The sequence below is a fragment of the Lissotriton helveticus genome, chromosome 5_1 (assembly GCF_964261635.1).
Source record: "Lissotriton helveticus chromosome 5_1, aLisHel1.1, whole genome shotgun sequence".
Taxonomy (NCBI): domain Eukaryota; kingdom Metazoa; phylum Chordata; class Amphibia; order Caudata; family Salamandridae; genus Lissotriton; species Lissotriton helveticus.
In genome coordinates, this window is record NC_136065.1 from 1,423,899,354 (window position 1) to 1,423,925,663 (window position 26,310).

Here is a 26,310-nt window from a genome sequence, read left to right on the forward strand (position 1 = left end):
GCAAAGCAGTGTCAATCATCTTTCTTGTGTTGAAGGTTTTTGGTAATGAATATTTACTCTTGTGCAGCCTCAATATGGGGTTGTAACCCCAAAGTGCCAAACCCTCCGTTATTTATGCAAAAAAGTGTGTCTTGTTTAAACCAGCGCAAATACCTCCTGAATTTGACGTAAAGCCACATCATCTAAAGTTGCCTGATCTGGTTTGCATAATCAGTTTTACACTAAGGAAAAGAAATTGCAAACAAGATTGCAAAAGGTGTATTATTTGATAAACCTATGAGTAACATGATTTACGCAGAATGACATGTCCTATATGACTTACCCATGTGTGTGTCAAAATTAGAACTGGGGGTATCCCTCAAGTAGAAATCCCATGATGTACACCTCTGGCTCGCATTCACACCCTAGCACAAGGCTGAGAAGATGTGAAACAGGATGTATTTGAACCTTTGTGAATACGGCACTGCAGTAGTTTTCTGGTGTTTGGTGCCAGCACCTATTTCTTTAGGTTTTAGAAAGCCTTTATTGATCATGGTATATGAAATATAAGTTGTTAAACATTATTTAATGAACAACAGATTTATGCTTTAACATAGAAGATAGTGTAAAATACAACATATCTATAATAATACATGTAGACCTATGAATGACAGTAACAAAAGGAATGTATACAAAACTCCATGTATGATTAATAAGGAATTTAGAAAGAGAAATGAAAAAGGAAAGAAAAGTAAAGAAAAGAAAAGAGAAGTAAAAGAAAGAGAAAATGATTGATTAGTGGGGAATTAATTTAAATTTAGACATTTTAAGAAGTGAATAGGAAGGGAAGCATATGTAATAATATAAAGTGTATTGGCTTCCTTATAAATGCTTGTGCAAGTGAAAATGGCCTGATTTCACAATCATTTTAGAGGTATTCAATACACGCTTCCAGTGGAGGGTTTATCAATGGACCACAAGAGTGGACTGCCCCTTTCTAGTACACAATATTCAAAAATAAATTTGGCCGCCATGTCGCATAAAATTACACAATCATGCCGTAGATGCAGTACTGCCGAATTCCTAAGTGCAAGATTATAATATTTGAATGTAGCAATAAAGCCCAAAAAAGGCATGCTGTAAAGAAATGTCACAGTACATACGTAGTACACCAATATGCGAGTGGCTAGTCAGTCCTCCTTAGCGATCACGCCTTACATGGGCTGTCCTTGGTTCCCTGAGGAGCAGTCTTAACAGAAATACTTTTTGAATCTGCGGTCTCACATACCATCTCACTCATAATGTCGATGTGCCCCGCGCCCCAACCGCAAGCCATATTTCATAAGCATAGTGATGCCTGTAGGGGTTAATCCAATGAACGGGCGCTGGTATTAAATAATCTCCAAGGGCTTTGTCAACGTGAACCTCCGTGCCTCCAACTGCAGAGCTTGCCGAACACTCTATAGGCGGGTGCCTTCATACATGAGAGCGGACTCACCACATACACTTTTACTCCAAAAGGAAAACTACGGGCACTTTCCGGGTCCATGGTTCATCAGTTTAATTAAATTTAATTCAGTTTGAGCAAACTCATTTTGGCTAATGCATTTGTCAATGCTCATGCAAGTGAAAACGCCCTGATTACACAATCAACTTAAAGGTATTCAATCCATGCTTCAATTGGAGGGTTTATCCATGGACAACAAAAGCGAATTACGCCTTCCTAGTTCACACAGTATATTTTTTATATATACATAGGTTACAGATAAATGTGGTAATGAATTATAACTTTTACATAATCACAGAATTAATAACGATTTTCAAGGGGGCTTAGGCACCTCTTCAATCAAAGGCTGATGAAAAGGATACTAAATAGCGGTTGCATTTAGATTAGTTCCATCAGGAGACCACAGATCTTCCCTTTTCATAGCAAGTAGGAAAGGCACAATGTAGCTCTCTCAAGTCTATGGTTATAACATATTCCATACAACCAGCTTGAATTAGAATGTTTTTTGAGTTCTTCCACTTTTTGGTAATTAGTTGTAATGCAACTGCTAATATAATATCAACCATTTAAATATTTAGCATACAATCAACCAGCTCTGATTTCTTAACACCAGAACTTTGATAGTCTGCCTCATGGTGGAGCTTTCTGATTATTTATTTTTAGATGAGCACATCAACAGGTAGAACTCTGTTGATGATTTACGCACTTTAATACATTTAGAAAATAAGGCTAGCACATACAGGCAATCTTTACAGCTTTGGGTGACCTGGAATAGTCAAAACAGTCACGTTTATAAGAGGGTGATGTAGACACCCGCGTCCGGCAGTGGGGGTACCTGCAGGGCGGTGACGTGGGGAGGGGGAGGGGCAGGGTGGAGGGTAGTAATGCATGGACTACGGAGTTTTACAGGTAAGTAAACATTTAAATAAATAAAACGAATTTCGTTGCACGCACTGCATCGCATTTGGGGATGCAGTGCACTCAACGAAATTTGTTTTATTTATTTAAATGGTTACTTACCTGGGAAGCTCCGTAATCCATACATTACTACCCCCACCGTGCCCCTCCCCCTCCTCACGTCACCGCCTTGCAGGTACTCCCACTGCCGGCCGCGACTGGATGTAGATGGCACTGGTACTTGAATTTGGTAGCGTTGGCAGGGGCAGTGGGTATTGCTAGATGCAGTGGCCTCTTGGGAAATATCAAGGGCTTGCCTCTTTTTGAACAATTAAGCACTGGTTCCGGCAGCACAGTGCTCCATTGTGTAATAATAGTAAGTAAGACTCCAGTGTGCAACAATGTGTCACACAGAACAGCATATCATTCCTAATTCAAATGTGACAAAGTGAGAAAGTGCAAATAAAATGTTTCCTTATCCGCACCAGCACCCCAGATAGAACCACCAATCTCCTGGGACATCCAAACTTCTCCTGACCTGTTATCTTTGGAAGAACACAAGGCCTACTGAGCTTAGCCACTACACTTCATTTTCCTATTCATCACTGCTGTGTCAGTTTGTTATTGCGAATCAACCTGTTAATTTCTCTGAAATTTAGGCTTTGGATGAATTTAAATGTGTACTTTCCATATTCTGCCACCTTCTCCTTATTCAACAGTTGATATCAAGGCATACAAGGTGGGTAGGGGCTCAAAATCAACCCTAATGTGTGACTCACTCTTTCAGCACACAGAAGAACAGAATAAAACACTATTAAATAGTAGGTCATTTGGAAAAATGTAAAAGGAATTATTGAATCATACATTTCCACATTATTTGAGCTGTCTTGACATTTCCTAAATACTTTCTATTTTTTTAGTACTGACTTTTCAACTGGAGGTTTATAATCCTCGTTGAGTAAATTTGTGCTAAGGTTTTTAATTCTATCACTAAACTGTCAAACGTGTAAATCTCCACTTTATCATGCTTTCTAAACCACTTCTTAACCATTATCAGCAAATTGTGCACATGCATTCTATGGCCCTGAGTATGAAAGGGCCGGAGTTTTCCAATCACTAGAAAACCCATTTGTACACAGGGGTAAGAATTCCAAGTTGTGTTCCATTTACAGCATACAGTAATTACCGGGTGCAATACAGTTTGCATCCTTCATTAAACCTGTCTGATTGTATAATGGGATAAGAGTATGGTAATTACCATGACTTGCGGATTGTGGAGTAGTAAGCACTAAAATCTGCATTTTCCCCAAGAACTCACAGTAGGTGCAATTTATTATATGCAAACTATTTTAAACTCCAGGAAGTCTGGTTTTATTCAGTACAATAAATAGCACCTTCCATTTGGGACACTTTTAATCACTAACAGCCAGGCCTCTCCCTAGCTTCTGAGGCATGGAGCTGTATCCTTGGTGACAACTGTAGTTTACCAGTAGTGTCAAAGGTACTGTTTGTAGTTGAGGGGGTAAGTACCCACCTCAAGTAATAACCTCAACTCTTGATAGAGTGAACCCGTAAAGTCGCTAAAATAAACTGGGCTTTACCTCCTGGTAACTGTGGCACAGGGTAGACAGGCTTACCTTAGAGTAAAGGATTTAAGCAATACCAAAACAGTAATAAACTCAGAGCACAAAACAAGAACAATCCCAAACCAGTTTAGAAATTTAGAGTACATTTTAATAAATGAAATGACACCAAAATGACAAAAATCCGGAGTCATGATTTTTTTACGTTTAAATGTGAAAATAGCGCCAAAGCTTTATTTGCCATCTGAGGTCATCTGGATACACTTGACCAGTACCTATGTGCAAGTTAAGGCCAATTGCATTAGAATATGAGAAGGAGACAGAAACCAGGTTTGACCTACCAGAATATTTAATTTTTTCAGAAATGGAATTCAGAAATTCTCAGAGGGGTAATGCAGCAGTCTGTGGTTTACAAGGGCTCAACATCGTCAGAGAGACACTGGACAAGGCCTCATTGAAATGATTGACTTTTGGCATGAAACCTCAGAGAGGCAGAAACATGAACTTCCTGCCTAGAGAACATCCCCCACCAGCAAGATATTTTTGGGCACCTTCACCCAGTGCAGATTTCTACCTTCTAACTTAGTAAATGTTGGAACTCAGATTCTTCCAGCTGGTCAGGGCTTCATGCTGTAGCTGACGAGGTCTCCTGGGGCCAGATACCATCTCTCTGAAGTCACACTGAATCAGATTTACTGCTGCGGAAAAGTAATGAGTGGAAGCAACCTGAAACTTTGGGCCAGTGGCAATGCACATTCATCAGATCAGCTTGGCAGGTTGGTCCCAGTCCTGTAGAGGTCATTGAATCCAAAAAATGTATACGTTTCAGGTTTCAGGAAAAGTTAGGATAACACTTTGACACCAGGGTAGGGTCCAGAACTGTGGGCATACACTTAGGGGTCAAATCTCACTCTAGCAGAGGGCAGCAGCAGCGTCCATAATAGGTTCAGTTGAAACTGATTTGCTGGGCAGTTACAGAAAAGGCCTCTTACAGCTTGCTGTGTCCCTGTAGGCAGAATAGGTGGTGAGCCTTATCACCATAGGAGCCTGTATAGGCGTCCGCAGACATTTTTTCAGGGGGGGGGGGGGATGTTAAAGTCATCACCATCCTCTGACATGATGTGTGCCAGGTGGGGCACAAGAAACACTGGGGCTCAGAACTAGGATAGACTCAATTAAATGCCAGGAATCCAGGACATGTGACTGACCCTGCCACAGGCCAACAAACACCACCTGTAGGGAAAATGCTAACATTTCTGACAAGGTGCTTTATCTCTGTCTGCTAGGTGTGCAGACTTCCAGGTCCTCGATCCAACACCAATCAAGGCTGTCTTCAGCACGATTCGATTTTTATCAGAATACTTTAAAACAGCCTATGATTAAAGCACCAGATTAAATATACTGTGTGCACAGTGTATGTTAGGGATTATTTGTAGCACACATATTTACCAATATTGGCTTCTTGGTGCTACAATTCATGATAACTTTTATCCAAAGTTAAAGCACAATGTCAAAGTTAGTAATAAATAATGCAGCAATGACACACGCTAGTGATTCGCCAGTGGGTGTAACCTTTACTAGAATTCCCCGGACTTTGCTACATTTTACACACATTCAATTAATTTATACAAAACAAAATGTATAGGTCCAAATGTTAGCTATATTTTTTAAAAGAAACTTAGAGTCCCTCTACGTGTAGTCAATGTCAAACTGACAACGTGTGCGTGTTTAGGGATACAATAATGGCCAGCTCCCTTATGCGGAAGCCCAGCACCGTAAATGTGTGGCATATGCGCCGCCCGCAGCTGCGCCACATCACAGGTCCAGGGATGCTAAGTCTTACACAGTGGTCAAAGTGGGGGGGAAAAGTAGGGGAACAGTGGGTGGAGAATCAGAGAGCGGGAATAACCCAAGGATTGGATCTGTGGGTGGAACCAGAGGGGTGGCTAGAATGCGCAGACATCCCAATTTCTAGTATTTGTTTGGCATTTCACTGCCCTGTTTAATCAACCAATGGATACACATGATTATTTAAGGTTATAATGAGTTATTGACATTAAAATATATTCACAAAGTGGGATATGCTGCTAATCACAGAATGTACCAAGTACGATAAAATGTGGAAACACAAGCCATTTGTCTCCGAGCCATGGAGTTTCTGTCTCAGCACTTCTCCCTTTTTCCACTACAGCAGTTCAAACATGAATGGCAAAATATCCTAGTTTGTAAATGTTTTCTTTAAAATTATGTCTCTGCCATATTTGCCTCATAGTGCAAGATCTGCTGCATGATCTGACCATTTAAACTAATAAATTGTTTGTAGCTCAAACATATCAAAAGTTAATATAAAATGTGACTTGTGTTGCTGCGGAGTGGATGGCCTACTGTAAAGGTTGACTGATCACCTTTCTCACTGCTGCGTTTGTATGTTACACTGGTACTAATAAGGCAAAATCTTTCCAGAGACTGTTAGCATGTGTACAGACATCAAAATATTAAAATATCTGAAAATATACTGCATTACGCTGCAGCCTTTTTTTAATGCATAATTTAGTCAACACTACGGCATAATGTTGTCATCCTTTGCTGCATAATTAATTCCAGTGGCCCCACAGCAGGCAGCACATGTAAAAAGTGCTTGTGAATGAAGCAGGGAGACTGTGAAGTTTGTGATCTTAGTTTGGTGTGCGTGCAAATCCTGCATTGCCAATCCCTGGTGAGTTGCAGCTCCTACTGCTGAAACAAGGCCAATGGAGGTACCTATGAGTGAGGCAGACTGGCCTCAAGGGCAGGGCCAGCCATAGCACTGGTGGTATCCTGTGCATTAATGTTTGTTAGTGCCCCCCAATGACCACCTCTGCCATGGATTCCCTCACTACCACCCTTTAACTGTGCTCCCCAAGTCTCCATAACCACTCTCTCTCAGATGCATTTAATTTGATTTACAGCGCCACTCATACCATTGTAGGGTGTCAGAGCACTTAACATCACACATATTACACAGAGACAATAAATATGTGTGTAAATCACTGTATAGAAAATGTTACATAAGACTAAGGACTACAACGTGTAGGAGTCACATGACAACCATACTAGTAGCTTGCATAGTTTTATAGTGATTGATCTGGAGAAACACAATACCTGGAATTTAAAACCTAATACCATGGTTGGGCATTCTCCTTAATAATCAGAATTGATTTCTGTCCAAAAGAACACTTTTTGAGACATTAGGATAATCAGAGACGAGGGGGGGACATAACGCTCTTGCAGTTTGAACGCAGCTCTTAGATGACACTTAATAGCTCACTGTTCTAAATTAAGATTTTAACTTATAAACTGCAAGTAACAAGAGGATCTCTCTGACAACCTCTGAGCTACCTTTAATGAGTCAAAACTTCCACTAGACAAAATTCTGATCTATCTCTCGGAAGAACATTAATCACCAGAGTCATCATGATATTTGTATTGTTGCAGAAAATTGCTGGAGGCCAGGAAGGAGGCAGCAAGCGTTTTTAAAACCATAATATACTTGCAAACATGATGCCTTCACCTAAAGTCAGCACCCGGTGCGGTCACACTGGTTGCACTGCCCTAGAGTTGGCCCTTCTCAGGGGTCCTGTGACCTTAGTGACTGTTGTTCTAGGGTGTGCTGCTTCATAGGCTTGCCCGCAAGACTGGAGGTGAACTTCAGTATGGATAGTGGTGGACAAGCCTTGCAGGTTAACCTACACTTGTCATGGAAGGGTCCACCTGCTGGTGCGAAGACACTAGGACTTCGAAGGTTTTGCGAAGCCTTCTAAGGTCTAGCTTGTGATTGTGCTCTCGCAGGAGAGTGGTCTGGTGGGCTGATTATTAAGGCTGAACCTGGTTCCCAGTTCCAAATTCAGCAGCTCTGACCATAGTGCCACATCCTCTCCCCCACTGAACACCATACTGCCCCACTGAGAAAAACTCCCACTGTCTTCAACTACACCCCAATTGTTGCCCGCTATAAACACCTAGATGCGGCTCAATTTAAATTACGCACTAGACAAGAGCAATATGCGGCCTACAAAATAAAAAGTAACAACATCCTGGAAAAAGAAAACACCTATAGAGAATGCAAAATTTAACAAACCATGGGAAACGTAAGCAGGAGCAACATGGTTACCTTAATGCTTTTACACTCACTATTCAGAAGTCAGTGAGTGCTTTTGCCTGACAAGTTAAGGACACAACTACAGGGCCCTGAATGGACTCATTTTAATGGCCATTGCTTATATCCTTACAAAACATAAGCAGTATGGTAAATAGACCACATCCCTGGATGCAGAGCCGCAGCACACATTTTGTTTTCCAATCCACACATTGCAGTAGCTCCAGGATTGGGGCACTAGTTCCAAGTCCAGGGAAAACGAAGGCAAGAAAACAAAAATAGCGCTTCACTGGCAAACTCTGTAAAAGTGGCGCTAATGTGTTTCAGTGTGAATAAAATCAGTTTGGCCAGTTTGCTACCACTCTGTCTCACTTCATTTAGTTATTTAGTTATTTATCTATTTTTCATATTTTTAGCCTTTTATTCCCAATGCTGCACTTTGGAATTAAAATGTCAGAAAAATACGACATTTCCAGCAAAAGCGTCTTTCTTTTTTGGCTCCAGTTCACAGGGAAGCAAATAAAAGAAAGGAGAGGCAAGAGAATGAGAACCCTGTCTTGAAGTCACGATTTTCATGGGCGTCTGCAGGGAGGCAAGGAGGGTCGCTCCAGGGGGGGAAGCGCCCCTCCTTGCCCCCCCCTGCGGACTCCCATGGGAGCCTGGTTCTTAGCCCTGGGTTCAAGAGGGAGAGAAGCAGGCCCAATCTCCTTCTGTTCTTCCACTGGTCCAGAATGTGTTATGAGGAGAATGCTGTAGGTGCCACATTTATGGATGTCACCATCTTGCGAATGGGGGGACTGTTGACTCTTTCCTAACCAATTGGATGAAGGTGCCCAGGGTCAACCTTACCCACTTTTGCAGTATTATTTGTGTGCCCTACTGCAAGCTGTCTGACAATTCCCTTCTCTACATAAATCCAAGATGGTGAAACCCTTTTCCCCTTGTGCATAGCCTGTGTGCCCACCCTCGGTGTGCAACCTGGGAAATGAGCAGCTCCTCCTCTGTGATCACACTAATCCACATCTTGGGGCAGCTTCTTTCCCATTGGTATTAGTGCCTGACTGACCGGGGAAACAAAGAATGGACCTGCCCCGGTGTCAGCTAACATTTGCCTGTGATAGTGTACGCCTCTTTGAAGTTAACCAAATTGTTGGGCACAGCCCAGATGATCACCCTGTCTGAAGCATATAACACCTCCTCAAACCCAAGGTCTTTGTCTCAGCTCTAGGTGCAGGTACAAGAGGAAGAGAAGGTCACAGCTATCAGGCCCAGTCTTCTTCTGTTTTTCCACATGTCCAGAATGTGTTATGAGGAGGATGCTGTAGGTGCCACATGTATGGCTGTCACCAGCTTGCGAGTGGGGGTGACTGTTGACCCTTTCCTAACCAATAGGATGAAGGTGCCCAGGGTCAACTTTACCCACTTTTGCAGTATTTGTTGTATGTCCTACTGCAAGCAGTCTGACAATTCCCTTCTCTACATAAATCCAAGATGGTGAAACCCTTTTCCCCTTGTGCAGAGCCTGTGTGCCCACCCTAGGTGTGCAACCTGGGAAATGAGCTGCCCCTCCTCTATGATCACACTAATCCACATCTTGGGGCAGCTTATCTCCCATTGGGATTGATGCCTGACTGACTGGGGAAACAAAGAATAACCCTGCCCAGGTGTCAGCTAACATTTGCCTATGATAGTGTACGCCTCTTTGAAGTTAACCAAATTGTTGGGCACAGCCCAGATGATCATCCTGTCTGAAGGATAGAACACCTCCTCAAACTCAAGGTTTTTGTCTCAGCTCTAGGTGCAGGTTTACACCTCATCAGAAGGCTATTAAGCTCCTGGGTGACAGTTGGAGATCATGCAAATGGGTCTCCAGAAGCATGAAGCAAGGAAAAGCTAACTTTGTAAAAGTACCTTTTCCAAAATATTTATTACAAATCAGACTTGACTAATGATTTGGGCTTGGAATAAGTGTTTCAAAAACTCGAAAAATTAATGTTGTAGCCATTTCCTAGCTGGAAAAAGCATTATTAAATTTAAAATTGTATCCCAATGGTTTCTTATGGAACAGCCAACCTAGCTAAAGTGAAAATAGCTTTTTGGGCCTTTTAACTGTAAGGACATGTTTAACATTAAACGTTTACATGTTCTACTTTTAAATGCCATGCACCCTAGCTTGTACAGCCTGCTTAGGGATGACTAATTCATATTTAAAAGAAAGGTTTAGGCCTATCAAAATTGGTTATTTTGACAGGTCAAATTTGCAGTTCTGAAACCAGACTGAGTGGGGTCAAGGAGTTGGTGGTTATTGAGGTATTATTCGGTGAGCCATCTGTTGATGATTTTCTCTAAGACTTTGGCTGGGTATGATAGCCAGAAGATAGGTCTGTAGTTAGCAAGTGTTAAAGGATCCACTGAGGGTTTCTTCAGCAATGGGAGGACAGTTGTGTGTTTCCAAGCATCTTGAAGGTCGTAGAAGATGTGGAGGCATTCAGAATGGGTGCGAGCATGGTGCTGATTGGTTGAAGTCCTCTGGAATAGAGGTTGTGGGGGACAGTGGTCCGATGGGGAACCTGAGTGGATTGACTTCATGGTGGCTGCAGTTTCCTCTGGGGTAATGATGAGTAATTTGGTTAGTATTAGGTTCTTTGGATGAGATCGGGAGGCAGGTGGTAAGGTCTGAGGTGAAATATTTTAAAATGCTGAAGATTTCTTTGCTTCTGTTGGTGCTAGCGTCAAGATGGTCTGCTAGAGTGGCACATTTGTTGGTCCAAATCATTTGCTGGTAGCATCTCAGCGAGGATATGAACATGCTCCAGGCTGTATTGTCCTGCTTATTCTCCATTTGCGCTCGAGGTATTTGCATGCCTTACCCTTAGTTCCAAACAAAAAGGGGGTGAGTTATACTAAAGGAGCAAGGCTGATAAGATGAAGAAAAGGAGATGTACTGAAATTCACTAATAGGGGCAGCTCCGTGACTGAAGTCTAATGTACTGGAACCGTTAAGTTAAAAACATTATAAGGCAGGCAGGCACACACACAAGAAAGCACGCACCACCGGATACTCAAACTGAATATGGAAAAATATATTAAAATGAAATAGGCATAACAACACAGAGTACAGTGGGGTTTAAATGACCTTTCATGCCACATTCTCTGTCTCTCTCACAGAGGTGCAGGTGCTAAGGTGCACACTACTTCACTATAGTGAAAGTGTACAGGGGCCGACTGAGAAACAATGCATGGCAGCAGTCTATTAAGACAGATGCAATTCTCCACTGCAGTCCTCCTCCTTATTTTTCTGATGGTGCATTGGTTCATTTATCAGTCCAGGTCAGCTGGGTATCAGATCATCATGGTCCCTGGGCAGGCTTCATTCATGAGTCATCCCTTAACCTGTGTCTTTGTTTGTGTCTCCTCTGTAGCCTATTGTAGGCATTTAGGGCCAGATGTACGACCCTTCCAATATGTGTGTTGCAAATTGTGTTGTTTTGGGACCCGCAATTTGCGACTCGCAAAATGGAATTTACAACAGTGTCTCAGACACTTTGTGATTGCTAATGGTGTCGCACATTAATGGGGTCGCACATTGCCTGCCTCATTAATATTCATGAGGTAGGTGCAATTTGTGACCCCATTTGGAATGGCTAGCGCTCCGAGGGATGGTTGCCTGCTGGGGTCAGCAGACCACCATGTCTGTGGCTGATTTTTAAATAAACCATTTTGTTTTAACCTCTTTCATGCTCATGACGGCTCCCGGCCGTCATGAGTCACGGTGGGCGTGTGCTGATGACGGCCGGGAGCCGTCATGACCATGCCCACGATCGGAATGTTCAGCACTGCGGCTGGATTCGTGCCGCAGTGATGAGGTTAAAAAAGTGCAACTTGTTTTCCTTAAAGGAAAATGCGATACATTTCAAAGTAAAAAATTGACCGTTTCTGTTTCATTTGTTAAGAGTAGGCAGTGGTCTGTGAGACCACTGCTTGCTATTAAAAAATATTTTCACTGCCAGTCACAAAAGGGAAGGGGTGCTTTGAGGACCCCTTCCTGTCTGCGAGTTACTTACCACCCTTTTAAAATGGGAAGTAAACTGCAAGTGTTTTGCAATTGCGGTTGCAAAACAACCCTACATTGAAGTGCGACTCGCTATTAGGAAGGGACATCCTTGGCACGCCCCTTCCCAATAGCAAGTCGCGAACCCTATTTTGCGAGTCAGTTCTTTTTTAATTTTTATTTTACAGAGTTTATAAAGCACGAACTTGACCCGAATCGGGAATCAGAACCCTTTACATAGCACCAGTTGCATAACATGTGGACACATTTATTAGGCACGGGGAGATTAAGTGATTTGCCCAAAATCACAGAATGTTCAGCGTCATTGCAGAGACTCGAACCCAGTTTCCCCAATTTGGTGGTCAACCGCCCTAGCCGTTAGGCCAAATCCTCTCGCCAGTTATAGCTTACTGACTCGCAAAATTGGGTTTGTACATAGAGCAGACCTGTTTTGCAGTCGCAAAACGGGCTGATTTCCTGTGTGCGACCACAAAAAATTATTATACATCTGGCCCTTAGTTTGGGTTTGTTGTGACCATGCACGGTAAGCAAACAGTAAGTCAGAGGGCATTCTTCTTGGTGCTTTGAGGGTTGTAGAGAGCGCGACTTCAAAACATTGTGGATATGGCATTGGAGTCTCCAAGAATTATGTTATCAATACAAGAATAATTGTGATGCTTTTGAATTGGTAGGGTTATGAAGAATACCAGGGTAGTAGATAAGGTGGATGTCAGGAATGATATGGTGGGGGTGGACTTTACTATGTGACACTGGATTTATAATTATTTGAAACGTTTTTAAAAATCTTCAAGTGTTATGGTATGTCATGTTATGCTATTTTATTTCTGGAGCACCCTATCTTCAGCTTTCTTGGTGCTAAATCAATTTTGCCTGCTAAACAGACAGCATTATCAGAAAGCACTTAAAAAGATAATTGTTGATTAAGAACATTTTTAAATCTTTCCTCAAGTGAAAATCTGCAAAGGTGGTCCCAAGACTAAGTGGCAAAGAATTCTGCATCAAAAAGGCCAATACTGAGAAGACATGGCTACACAAACAGAATTTCTAGATTCTAGGTTTATGCAGTAATAGTGTGTTGGAAGAGTGTAGTGAACAACTAGTCCTATATGTAATCAAGCAGTTGAATAGTATTTGAGGTGTTACTCGATAAAAGTAACAATGCACAATAAATAGCAGTGAAAATATTTCAAAATTAGTCAATCAACAAAACTGAGATGCTGAGGAGACCATACACGCAGCTTGATTTTGTGTAGACTAAAGGCAGCTAATCAGGGCAGGTTTTATGCCAAGATAGGCACCATTACAGTGGTCTGATCTTGATCCAATCAATGCCATGACTATAGCATGACAACGACATTCAGAAGGATAAAGAATTATTGGATGAATTTTCATAATGTAGAAAGTTCAAGAGGACGCAACAGGAGCAACTTGACAATCCATTTGGAGGGAGTTGATTTCTACCCGTGACATTTCACTGATTTGGAAAACTTTGGACAGAGTCTGAAATCAAGAGCCCGGTATATGGATGTCAAAGATTAGGATTCTCAAAAGTAATCAAGGTCTCTGTTTCATCAGTATTCAATATCAGCCAGTGGTGGCCCATACACAATGTCACTTATGAGAGAATATTAGTTGTGTCATTCTCAAAGGTAGATATATGAAAATCATGTTAACAAATGAGTGTCGTAAGTGGTCTGAGATAGAGATTAAACATATCAGGAGTCAGGACAGAACCATATAAAACTTCACAAGTTATCCTACACAATGAAGAAAGAAAAGGGCTAAGTGATTTTCTCTGAGATCTGTTAGAGACAGTGCCTCTAATGCAAGCTCGCCAAAATTTGTTTAAAGGAAGAGTACGCTTGACTGTGTCAAAAGCCACAGAAAGATCTAGTAGGATCAAAGCATTGAAACTGCTGACACCAGCTAATCATCATAGAGGACTGGACACTAGGTTTCAGGAATCTTACCCATAGCAGGATGAAAAGAGATTGCTTGAAATTTAATAGTATTGGAGGGATTCAGGATGGGTTTCCTCAATACTAGTCTTAAAAAATGCTAAATCATTACAGGAGAATATTGTTTTTTCTAGCTCATTCTTCTCAAAAGCATAGGGAAACAATGTTAGACATTAGAATCACAATAAATCATTTATAATTGTAAACAATTATTTGTATTTATAATTGACAGTCAACATTCTGGAAGAGCAATACTGATGATGATTTTTAACTTGAGCATGCAAAAAATGCTTATTAATTTTCTCATTTCATCTTTGGCAAAAGTTAGATGATATTACTTGTCCATCAACTTTTGCAGTCTACTTTTTCTTTAATTAATCAAACTCATCCTATACAATTATAGATAGTTATTCTCCCAGATGAAAGGACAATAAGAGGACCCAACCACAATGGAATGAAATTAATCTGTTTATTATGAGTACTATAAACATATTTATGCCAGTGACGTAAATACATTTGTATTAAACACTCCAAAAAGTAACATTTCCTGTTCTCATTTCATGAACGAGGAAAGAGATAGTAACACTTTTATGCTACTCACTTTTTGATGATTTCATTGATGTCATGTGCTACTCACAGGGCTCTTAAGAGTCTCTCAAGGCATTCTTGCCACTTTGATCACATTTGTCTCTGTGTACTTTTATTACCTATATCGATATTAAAGGAACACAATAAACAACTGAATAAAACAACTAAATAACAAAACATATTGATCCTTCAAAATGTTTGTTTTTTCTCTGGACGAATTTCTGTTTGTAGCTTACACGGTTTGCCAGTTCAGCATACGTTGATTTCTTTTTCTGGGCTGTAAAGCTCATTATCAGTATATGGTAAATATGTTGTGGTGTAGTTTCTATATCCTTGCTCTACAGAGAATGCAGCAGAACAATATCAAAATACATCTTAGTATTATTTGCTTTTTTTTCTCATAGAAGCTGAAAAGGCAATCAGCAAAACACAAGACTGGGAGAATCTTCACCACGAAGGTAGCAGAGAGACCGGAGAATATAAAGAAGAACCGATACAAAGATATTTTACCTTGTAAGTCTCATATGTTACCGTTTCACTTTTATGAACAGGTTATTCTGACCAGGCAGCATTGCATTTTAGCCATTAGCGCAAATTTGGTATGGTATGGTATGGTATGGTAGGGTATGGTAGGGTGTGGTATGGGTATTCATATTATGCTTACTTACCTTGACAGGATGCCGAAGCGCTTTACTTATTATGCAGGTAGCATGCTACTCTATGCAAGGCCAATTTTAGTGATTGGCCAAGTATATAGTTTGCAGTTAGTCAGTGTTATGCAAATATTTTTCTCACACAGATTATTGCTAAATAGTTTAGGTTTCATAGGGGAGGCTAATTTCATGTACTTGATTTAATGAGATGCGTCACACTATGAGTAACATTGTTATGCATATGGACATAAGATTGTTTTGCTGTTTGTGGTCTGGTTGTCTTATGTCTACAGTTCATCATTATTCTGGTTACCCCTAACAACATTTCTTGATAATAGTTCCAAAAAAGACTCAAGCACAGGGTGCACATTATCAGACAATGTAAAATCGCCATAAATTCTCTGACATTCTCTCACAAACTATATAGATTAGTTATTAGATATATCTGTTAATATACTAATCATCTCTATATTGATGTATGGTTTTCACATACATTTAGGCTCTCTCTCCCTTTCTTTCCTGCACCCTAGAAAAATATAAAATGTAAAAGGCTTTATTTATATTAATAGAAGTCTATATGTAGTTTGTTCTTAATATACCCGATTTGTAAACATTTCTGTTTAGTTTCATCCAATATTGATGATATATTGTACTGTTTTGTTTTTATAACAAAATGCATGGTTCACCACTATTTCTGTTGCTCAAATAAAGCTTTATAAACAGAGAATTTGTCATGAAAAACAATGTATGGTCGCATTTACTTTGATGAGAATGAATGTTTAAACCTGTAGTATAAAAATGTGTTTAATTGGAAAGCAAATCATCATTTAGTAAGAAACATCCATGCACATTTTATAACGTATGCATGTTTTTCATGGAAGGTGTAAACATATTCAAGAATGATTTAAATTTCATGTGCCTATTGTTGTGTGAGAGGAGTTTTTTTTCAATTGTCTCTGCTATGATTGGTGTTCAAATGAGGATGGAGTTCATGAAAGTCCATTCCCCTTGTCTGTTGGAAGCTTGTGGGTTGTCATTTAGAATCAGTTGTGGGTGTTAGGTATTTTTGATTATACTAATAGGATTCTATGCAGTGGTGGTCTGTCATTACCGGCACTGGGGCTCTGCCCCCTTTCCAAAACATTATGGCTGTTAGGCTGAACAAAGGTCAGCCTGACAGACACTTACCATATCAAGGTGAGGCAGCGAGGTGATTTACATGTGCTAATAAGCATGCATCTGAGCCAAGGTTTACCAGTCTGAAGGTCTCACAGCTGTAACAGCAGACGAGGGAAAGCATTACTGATAGAGTCAGCCCTGGGTGCTTCATGCTTTAGGTCTGAAGTGCCCAGATCTGACTGTCTTTCAATGATACCTCACACCTCCCTTTCCTGATCAGCAAATCTCACTGACCCCATCCCACTCTGTGACAAATTAGGGAAGTTCCTCCTTTCTTTAGTTGACCTATAATATTGTCAGTGATTATGAGGATGTGGCAGGATCTTTTTTCCTTTTCCCAACGTCTCCATGTCCTTCCGGAGCCATTGTGCTGCTCACTACCTGCTGGTCCTCTCTTCACCTCTGTAACCCAGTTAGTGCCTTATTAAATGCTTGGGTGCGTGTATAAGTATGAATGTATGTGTACTTTCACATGTGCTGTGACTGGATGAGTGCAAGTGTATGCATGCTTGTGCTTTTAAGTGGGTGGGTGTGAGTAGCATGCCCATGTGTGTAAGTCAATGGATGGGTGTCAGTGAGTCAAAAATTCTGTATATTTGGACTGTTGCACATACGTAATAATAGATCAAAAACAATCAAGGTAAATGACAAGAAAAATCCTCTCTTGTTACAACCTTTAAAATCTTTACAATTGCACTTATCACATTAAGAGAATACCTAGCTAATAAAAACAATTATTGTGGGTGAAATGTTATACCATACTTGATTAAAATCGGTTTCAAAATCTTGAGTCTCCCTCCTGAATAAAATTGACAATCCAAAAAATGTAGACTAGGACACTTCATATTAATAGCATGTCCACAGTTACCCTGAGTTAGGGGTGGGTGGAATGTTCTGTTGTGACTGCGAAACTGGTGGAATTTTGCCTACTCCATGTTACTCTTTAACGTGGAGTTCTGGCCAAATTCCGCCAATTGCCATGTGGCAGAATATCCCTCTGCGAGGCTCCGGAATATTGTGACCTGGCAAACATGAGCGAGATTTAGCATCTCCTAGTGTGATTTTCTAACACGGGCAGTTGCTGGCATTCGCGAGAGGTCGTGGTCAGAGGCCCGCAATTCGAGTAGATTTGCTGCTGCTTGAGCATATTTTCTACACCACTAACAGCAAAATCAACTTGAATGTCCGCACACTCTTGTATAATGGATAGTGCAGTTCACGCTGATTGTCAGCGCTGCTCACACTATCGGCGTTAGAGTGAGCAGGGCAAGCTCCATGTTTTCTGCCCATTAACGAAATTCCGTGGAATCTCACAGTGTTTTTCTGTTATTCCACAGAATTGCACAGAGTGAAATTCTGCGAGTACCGCCTACCCCTAAATCTCCCTATCTTATTTGATAACTAAGGCCATGCAATCATAGGATTAACACTGATTCTATTTTTTTTTTATTCTATGACACATAATTTGGTCGTGGAGGATAGAAATATACGAAAATGTAATCCCATTGTCTCAGGACTCTATTAAATACCACACTCTACTATTTAAATGTAAATATGGCACATTCTTGTTCAGTGACAGTATTTAAATTTACAGGTTTAAGTCCACTGACTGGGTGCAATGTATCTAATGGATAGAAACACAGAACTGGATAGATAGTACCTCTAAATAGAGGGAAGAGAAGGGATCCAATAACAACACTAGAGCGCTAACCTCCGCTCGAAAGAGTTAAGCCAAATGGAAAGCGGACTTGATAGAGCGAGTGAAACAAGTGGACCAACACTGCAAGGAGAGGCTAAAAAGGGCTGGAAAGATAGACATAGTATTACCATTCACAGTAAACCATAAGGAATGAGATGTAAGATTAATCCCCTTGTCTAGTGAGGACCAGTGGGAAAAAACATTTTTATGTCAAACACTTCAAATAGAGTTTTACTTAATAGCATTCTCCCACTGGATCTCATTGTTTAATCCTTTTTTGTGTGTAGAGAGAGTAAAAATCCCAAAAACGTCTCGTTTTTTCGGATTTCGTCAGTTTCTGTGCCACCAATAGCATCTAGATTTTCAGCAGATGACTGATGGTTTATGTTGATGATCCTTAAAATGCTTGACCAAAGGTGCATTCATTTTAGATGTATTGATGGAGGAACGATGTTCAGTGAACCGGGTACAAAAAGATCGGGAGGTCTCTCCCACATACCCCAAATTACATGGGCATATGAGTAGATAAATAAAATTTTTGGTCTTGCAGGCATAAAAGTTTCTGGGTTTGATGGTATTCCCTCGGTACATAAAAGAAGGTCCCTCTATGACAGTGTCACATTCTTTGCATTTAGAACACTTATAAGTGCCTGTCACAGGTGCTGATCCATCAATAGTTTTCTGGACAAATGGGGTTCCTTCTATGTAACGAGAACTAGTAACAAGATCTTTGATGTTTTTGTTCCTACGATGAGCAAACAAATATTTTTTCTTTGTGTTCCAGATTACTATTCAAAATATGCTAGTTAGAATTGATGCACTTTGGTATTCATGGTCGAATGTTTCGTAATGCAAACCAACTGGTTGTTAGTAGTAGGTGTTTTAGATTTCAGAAGACAGTCGCAGTCATAAAAACGGGCACGTTTGAAGGACTCACAAACCAATCTGTACGGGTAACCGCGGGCAAGAAATTTGGATTTCAACTCCGTAGCCTGGGTATCAAAGTCATGAATGTTGGAACAAGCTCTCCTCAATCTGAGAAATTGTCTGAATGGTATACTCTTTTTCTGGGCACATGGATGGTAGCTCTGAAAATGTAATAGCGTATTACGTACAGTAGGCTTGATGAACAGATCAACTTATAAGCTGCATTGATTATGTCTGATAATGATATCGAGAAATTCAACCTGATCTTGACTTGTATGTGAGGTAAATCGCAAATTGCTGTCACATAAGTTGAGTCATTTTAAAATTTCAGACAGATTTTCTTCAGAGTCGGTCCAAATAAAAAAAATATCATCGATATAACGGGACCAACTTGAGATAGACTCAAAAAAAGGAGCGATTTTGTTATAAATGTGTTGCATCTCGAAATAGACCATGTAAATATTGGCCACAGATGGAGCTACAGAAGCCCCCATGCTTACACCTTTTATTTACTTGAAAAGACTGTTACCAAACTCAAAGGTATTCTCCGCCAAGACAATTTCCAGACATTGTAACAGAAATGTTTTTGGGCATACAACGTTATATTTATCAATAAACCAGGAAACAGCTTCCATAGCTTCATCCTGGGGGATATTGCAATATAACGATTCAATATCTAGCGTAACTAGAATATTGTTAGCCTGGTTAAAAGGGAGATGTTCCACCCTATTGATAATGGGAATGGTATCCTTCACATAAGAAGGTATTTTAGGGATATGGGGTATTAGAATTTTGTCAAGAGTATTTAGATAAGGGTTCTGAGATAGAACCAATGGTCGAGACAATAGGGCGAAAGGGAGAGTCAGCAAGATCTTTACGAATTTTTGGAACACCATAAATGCGTGAGATTTTAGATTCCATTTGATTCAGGCATTCATATTCTTTGGTACAAATGAGCCCATTGTCCAAAGCATGCTTGGATAACCGTTGGATTTTAGACTTCACCCTAGAGGTGGGATCTTGGATCACTGGGATGTAAAAGTTTGAGTCATTAAGAAGAGATTTCATTTTATGTTCATACATAACAGTGCCAATATTACAATACCACCTCCCTTGTCACAACGTTTGGTAGTTAATGACTTTTCATTGGATATTTTTTGGAGGGAACAAACTTCTTCTCTATTTAATTTAAATAGAGGTCTGGGCACAAATTTAGTGGCTCTATCAAGGCAATTTAGAACTGTATGTTCAAATACCATAACCTCGGGACCCAATTGATCCAAGTCTGGAGTAAATACCGAAGGGTTTAATATTCCTGAAAGATTGACAGTGGTATTGGAAGGAATATCCTTATCCATGAAAAACTTCTTAAGACGAATCTTGCGAAAGAAATGATAGCTTGATACAATTAAAAGATGTTAGTTTTGGTATTGGGCACAAAAGATAGCCCTTTAGATTAAAGGTCAGTGCTGGCACTATCTAGGGCAACGGAAGATAGATTAAATATGGGAATCATGGTCTTTCTTCCAGTATTGTCTGTTGCGGGTCTCTAGCATCTGATAGTTCTGCTGGTGGTAGGGATTTTGATCGTTGCCTCGTGTTTGATTTTGATAAAACTGACTCTTTTCCGTCCCTTGCGGGCACTGCGCTGTCCTAAAAAAGGCTGAGGGGCATTATGATTAGGATTAAATGCTCTATGAGGCCCAGGTTGTTCATTTCTTCTACCCTCGTGATTTATTCTTTTGCGTCTAATCCTAAATTTTTGAAGATGCTCCTGACTAGGTCTGTGATCTTAAACAACAAAAGTTGTCCATGGGTCTCGTCAATTAAACCTACAACCTGTAAGTGGCCAGGGCCTAACAAAACTAAGTATGGGAACAGCATAATGCTAACCTTGTGTGACTAGGACAAAACAGGATATCTCTAAGGCGTAAAAGATATCCATAAGTTGCGGTCCGATAATGCCCTTGTCATCATCTGGGTCTCCTCACGCCACGGACATCCCTGTTGTAGCCATGAGAACGAGATGTAAGTGTTGGATGCTACAAAGCTAGTGATATAAAGATGATTTCGAGGTATCAAGATATTTAATGCTAACTGATTTGCAGTGCAAAAAGTGGTGAAAAACTAAAATCGTGATGTGCATAAAATTGGAGAGATGGGAGGAATTCAAATTTTAATAGTGCCTCTCAATCTTCCAATGATTAAAAATAGTGCAAAGAAGTAGCAGTTTGAGCAAATATCTGCTACAAAATATTAATGGTCAACATGTTTCAGCAGAACAAATGGACTGGATTGTCCTCTGATTAAAAACAAGAAGGAGGTACCCTTTTTCAACAGGAAAAGGGAGGGGGTGTATAATACTACAAAAATTAAAGAGCTCCCTTTCCCTGCTTTTGTACAAAATGAGGCTAAGTGCCTCTTACAGTTCTTAATGTGAGATATTTACCATTCTATTTTTTATTTAGTCGGTCTAAAGTAGGTTACCAAAAAGGAATTCATTCTGTATTTCAAAACAACATTAATAACAATTAAAACTGGAAAAACCCGGACATTTAGTCTATTTTTTATCTATTTTATTTGCTAAAAAGCATGAATTCATTGCACATAACACATCATTACAAACATATCAATGTTCATATAATAAAAATAAATCAATAACAATAAAATACTAAATGGTTAAAAAAGTTCTGTCAACGCGGCGTTTCGGTGTTCAGATGAAGATCATCACCTTTTTCAAGACTATACTTTCAAATTAAAACATCTTATTAGACTGGGTGTAGAAACTGCTTCAATTGGGTTCTTGAATATTTGCTTGGGTTCTTCGTTCATATAAATTAGAAGGAAAACTGGATAATTAAATTCTCCTGCCTTTATCAATGGGCTTCAGAGTCTCATATAATCCAATGTGTCAGTTTCAATCTTATTTAGTCAATACCTTTCCACTTAAGATAAGACTTGGGCGCAGGACGGGTCTGTAAACAATCTTTTCCTTCTGGTCTTTTTTACCTCAAATTCTTCTTTTTAAAAGATGGCCAAGGTATTTAATCACTCTCCCTCTTATAAATTGTCTCTCCTGGTCTGGGAGCCTACAATTGGTAGAGAAATCCCTGATGTGTACCGTCCTGCAGCGTTTCCTTTTCAATCTGATTGAAGATTGAAAAGGATTGAAAAGGAACACGCTGCCGTGCCCGTATAAACCCAGTTAGAGCGTCTCTTTCCATTTCTTTCCCCCTCCTCCTTCTTTCTCTCTCTTTCTCCGCTCTAGAGCTTCTTAAGTTTGTTGTTTATTAGCTGGAATTCTTTGGAGTTATCAGACTCCATCAGCCTTCTAGCGTTCTACTGCTGCCCCCCCTGCACTAGCCGTCTATACCTAGGCTGCACTAAACAGAGTTAGTTGAAAGAAAACTCCCTTAACAGCAAGAAGGAGGATGACAGAGAGGCAGCCAACAAAAGAAAAAAAACAAAAGCTTACTGGAAACTCTCTGGCCGATTTCGCTGTGCTCACTTTTCTTCTTGCATTCTTGCACTCCTGCCTGGGGAATGTGTGTGACCTTGTATCTCACCAAATACTTGCTGATGGTCAGTTTCGCAACACTATCAGTAAAAACGTTTTCCGTCTGGAGAAATCTCTAATGCTTCTCCGTGGATCCCTCTCTGAGTTTGCACGTTGCACCCACAAATGCGCTGGGATCTTCCTCAGCCACGCATCAGAGGGCTGAAAGCTAAAGGCTAAATCCGCTGCTCCAACCCTCGGGACAGGGGAAAGACAGCCAGCGCAAGCTGCATCCTGCGTTTGCCAAGCACTCCCTCTGCACACCTCCGCTGTAGTCGCGGACCAACGGCCGCCTCACCAACCTTGGCAAGCAATGAATTTACCCTCAGCTAAAAAGATTAAAATGTTCGGGTTCATCTTCACATTTCTCCCTGAGTGCTGCCACCCGAGTTTGCTGTTCACACGTCGGCTGTTATTCCTCCTCCGGAAGTGAGCTTTTCCACGGAGCATGATGGGAGCTCTACGTGGATCCCTCCAACGTCCCCGCGTAGTTATATCATGTGAGGTTAAATGATTTGATTAGTTTTGAGAGTCTGACTATTGAAGAGGTGTGGCTATATAACTGATCTTTGAGGTTCTCTTATGTAAAAGCTCAATGGTGTAAAGGTGAATGGAGGTGACGAATAATCTTTCATAAGGTAGAACGAGCTACAGTAGAGGATGTTTCCTTGAATGTCAGTTTCTTTTAGCCTTGTAGTCTTTCATGATACACTGTATCAATGTTTACTAATTGTTTGAGCAGTAGTAGTGATGTAGTTCATCCTATGTGGATATCAGTGTAGATTTACTACCCTTCCTTGGATGGAAGCTAGATTTTTGGTCAGATAATAATCGTCTCTCATCCAGGATTATTCACATTTGGAATAGAGTTATCCTTTCAACTAGTTTTCAAAGGAATTAACTGGCTGTGATTGGTTTGTAGTTGCTGGATTCAGGTAATTTGTCTTAACAAGTTGTCTTGTAGAAAAAGTCTTGAGCACTGGATATGTGCCTGAGGCTTAGAATTGTTGTTTATATTCCTTTTTGCAGTCACAATAGAAGATAAAGGTGGCATTTTCTTTCAAATTTGTGGGGTAAGTGTCAGATGGCGAGTTGGCAGACTCTGTAGCTTTCACCTGGTTATGAAGTTTCTGAAGGGAAGGGAATGTACGTTAGAGTAGGGGTGTTTCTCTTTGGAGCGTCTCTTTTATATTAATGTTTTCACAAAGGTTGTTTTGTTCAGTATATAAGAATCAAATGCTTTGCTTTGGCAACAAGGTGATCTAACATTAGATGACTGAAAACATGTGATTGAGGAATTGCCACAGAGGTGCATTCTCGTGTGTGAAATTCTTTGGTAGTACACTTGGTGTCAAAGATCCTGTTGGAATAATGAGTTCCCTGTTTTTTTGCTGGATGATTTATAAAACCAGTTATGTTTTTCGAAGCCTGTTTTGTCTTCAGTGCTTTTTGATGTGTACCACATTTGTGTTTTTATATTTGTATATATCCCCATTTATCCATTGTGTCCTACATCTCCTTTTTTGTTGAGTAGAGTTTTTTTGGGGGATTATTCTGTCGAAACCTTTGTCCATCTAGTCATACACTTTTTCTACTGTGGTTAATTGTTCACGGTTTGAGGAAGAAGTGGTATTAAATTTGTATTCCAAATACACAACTTGCATACGTCCGACACCGTCGTGGATACAAGTCTCAGGGACCTCTGGTTGACTGACGCGACAGCCTAAATACGATGCAACTGCACATGGTGCGATCGCATATTCACATTTCCCTGCCGGTGCCATAAACCGTCCTTAGCACAAGCTCCCATAGGGAAATGGGAGGTTGTGTTCATCACTGCACCACGTGGCAGGCACCTGAGGGTGCCTGCCACGCTGTGCAGGGATCTACAAGGGGGAACCATAGGTGCTCCCTCAGCCCACAACCAGAGGCTGCAAACAGAAAGGGGCCCTGTTGGGACCCCATACTCGCTTTCCAACAGGCTTTCCATTTCGGAAAGCCTGCCGGAAGCCGAGCATCGTAATCTGGATGGCGTAAAACGCCATCCATATGGATTACGTGCTGGTTTCACCTGGCCAACAGGCTCCTTGAGCCTATCTGAATCCAGCCTGAATGGCCGGCCGGTTATACTTCCGACCGCCTAAACTGTATTTAGGTGATCAGAAGTGAAACCGACGACCGAAACTGAAGATCGTAATCGGCCCTTATTTGTCCACCTTCATGTTGTTTTACTAATTTATTCAGACCATATGATGTGTTTGTGCCGAATTGTATGTTTCCCTGTTTTCTGTTTCTAGGTCTAGGTTACTGACATTATTTTATTTACAAATTGTATACTTTGTATATATTGTGTATTTTTATAAATGTGAATTATTTCACTATTTAATAAACATTTAATATGAGCAGTTAATGTGCTGTAAGATCTTTTATTGAATTCTATTTTGTTGATTTAATTATTTCAGGGATCATAATAAACATTTTAAGTAAATTACATCTCCATCTCTGTTGCGGTGGTCTCCACCACCATCTCTTGGTTCTTCATCACTTCTTTCCTCTCCCTAATTGTATCCTTCTCCCTGTTTTCGCCTAGTGCCTTTTATTGTCATATAAATAAATCCAACAAAACTCCCCCAAAAAGGTAAAAAAACATACAAAAGCCAGTCCTTCCCTGAAATCAAGTAATTGTCTGTTCTCTTTTTTCCAGTTGACCATACTCGGGTAGAACTTTCTCTAATAACCTCAGACAAGGATTCGGATTTCATCAATGGGAATTTTATCAAGGTAATATTTCTGCATTGCATAAAGTGTATATTAAAGTATAGGTGACATCATGTGATAACCCCTTTTATGATCTTACTGTAGACTGTAGAATATCTTGCATCATGTAGATCGAAATATTGCAAATGTGCCGCCGTTATATTCAGATATTTGCTATGCTGACGGAAATGGATAAATGTACAAAACCTGGATACCGTTGTATTTGTCATTTTAAACCGTGCAGTTAGAAAATCATTACATTATTTGCCTAGCTACTGTTCTTATGGTGTGGCTTTTAAACATGTGGACACCTATACCTTGTTTAGTTCACATCACAGCAGCCCATTCAGTTTCTAAATCAGTTCAGTTCAGTTCATACGCTTTTATTCAGGTGTATTATACAACCATATAAGCAGCGCATATAATCTTCAAAAGAACAATATGACAAAATAAAATACAAATCAAACAACATATACCTACATTTAGGAGACAATTAGAATACATAAATCGTCAAACAAAATCATATATTCATAATTTTGTTAAAAACAATGGGGAAAGTGCATTGTTCAGTTCAAATTTCCAGATTTCCATTGTTTAGACAGTACTATACATACTAAGTATTGAAAAATAAAATGCATCGTGCCATTTACATTAGTGGTGCCATAACATTGTCCACATTAACAATCAGTGATTTAGCAGCAGTTAGCTATACCCTCTTGGTTGTCAGACTACAATAGATTTCCTGATAGCAATAGAATGTAATAAATAAGATGCTACATGAAAACATAATCCTGGGTTGTCCAAAGAGATCAACAAATTC

The 26,310-nt window shown here is 40.2% G+C and overlaps 1 protein-coding gene across 1 annotated transcript in view; it reads left to right on the forward strand.

Moving 5' to 3' along the window:
• Positions 1-26,310, forward strand: part of PTPN22 (protein tyrosine phosphatase non-receptor type 22) — a 533,173-nt gene that overhangs the window by 188,671 nt on the left and 318,192 nt on the right. The window contains exons 2-3 of the mRNA XM_078644425.1: positions 15,124-15,232; positions 25,438-25,514. Of these exons, the coding sequence (XP_078500551.1) occupies positions 15,124-15,232; positions 25,438-25,514 (186 nt within the window). The remainder of the gene's footprint in view (positions 1-15,123; positions 15,233-25,437; positions 25,515-26,310) is intronic.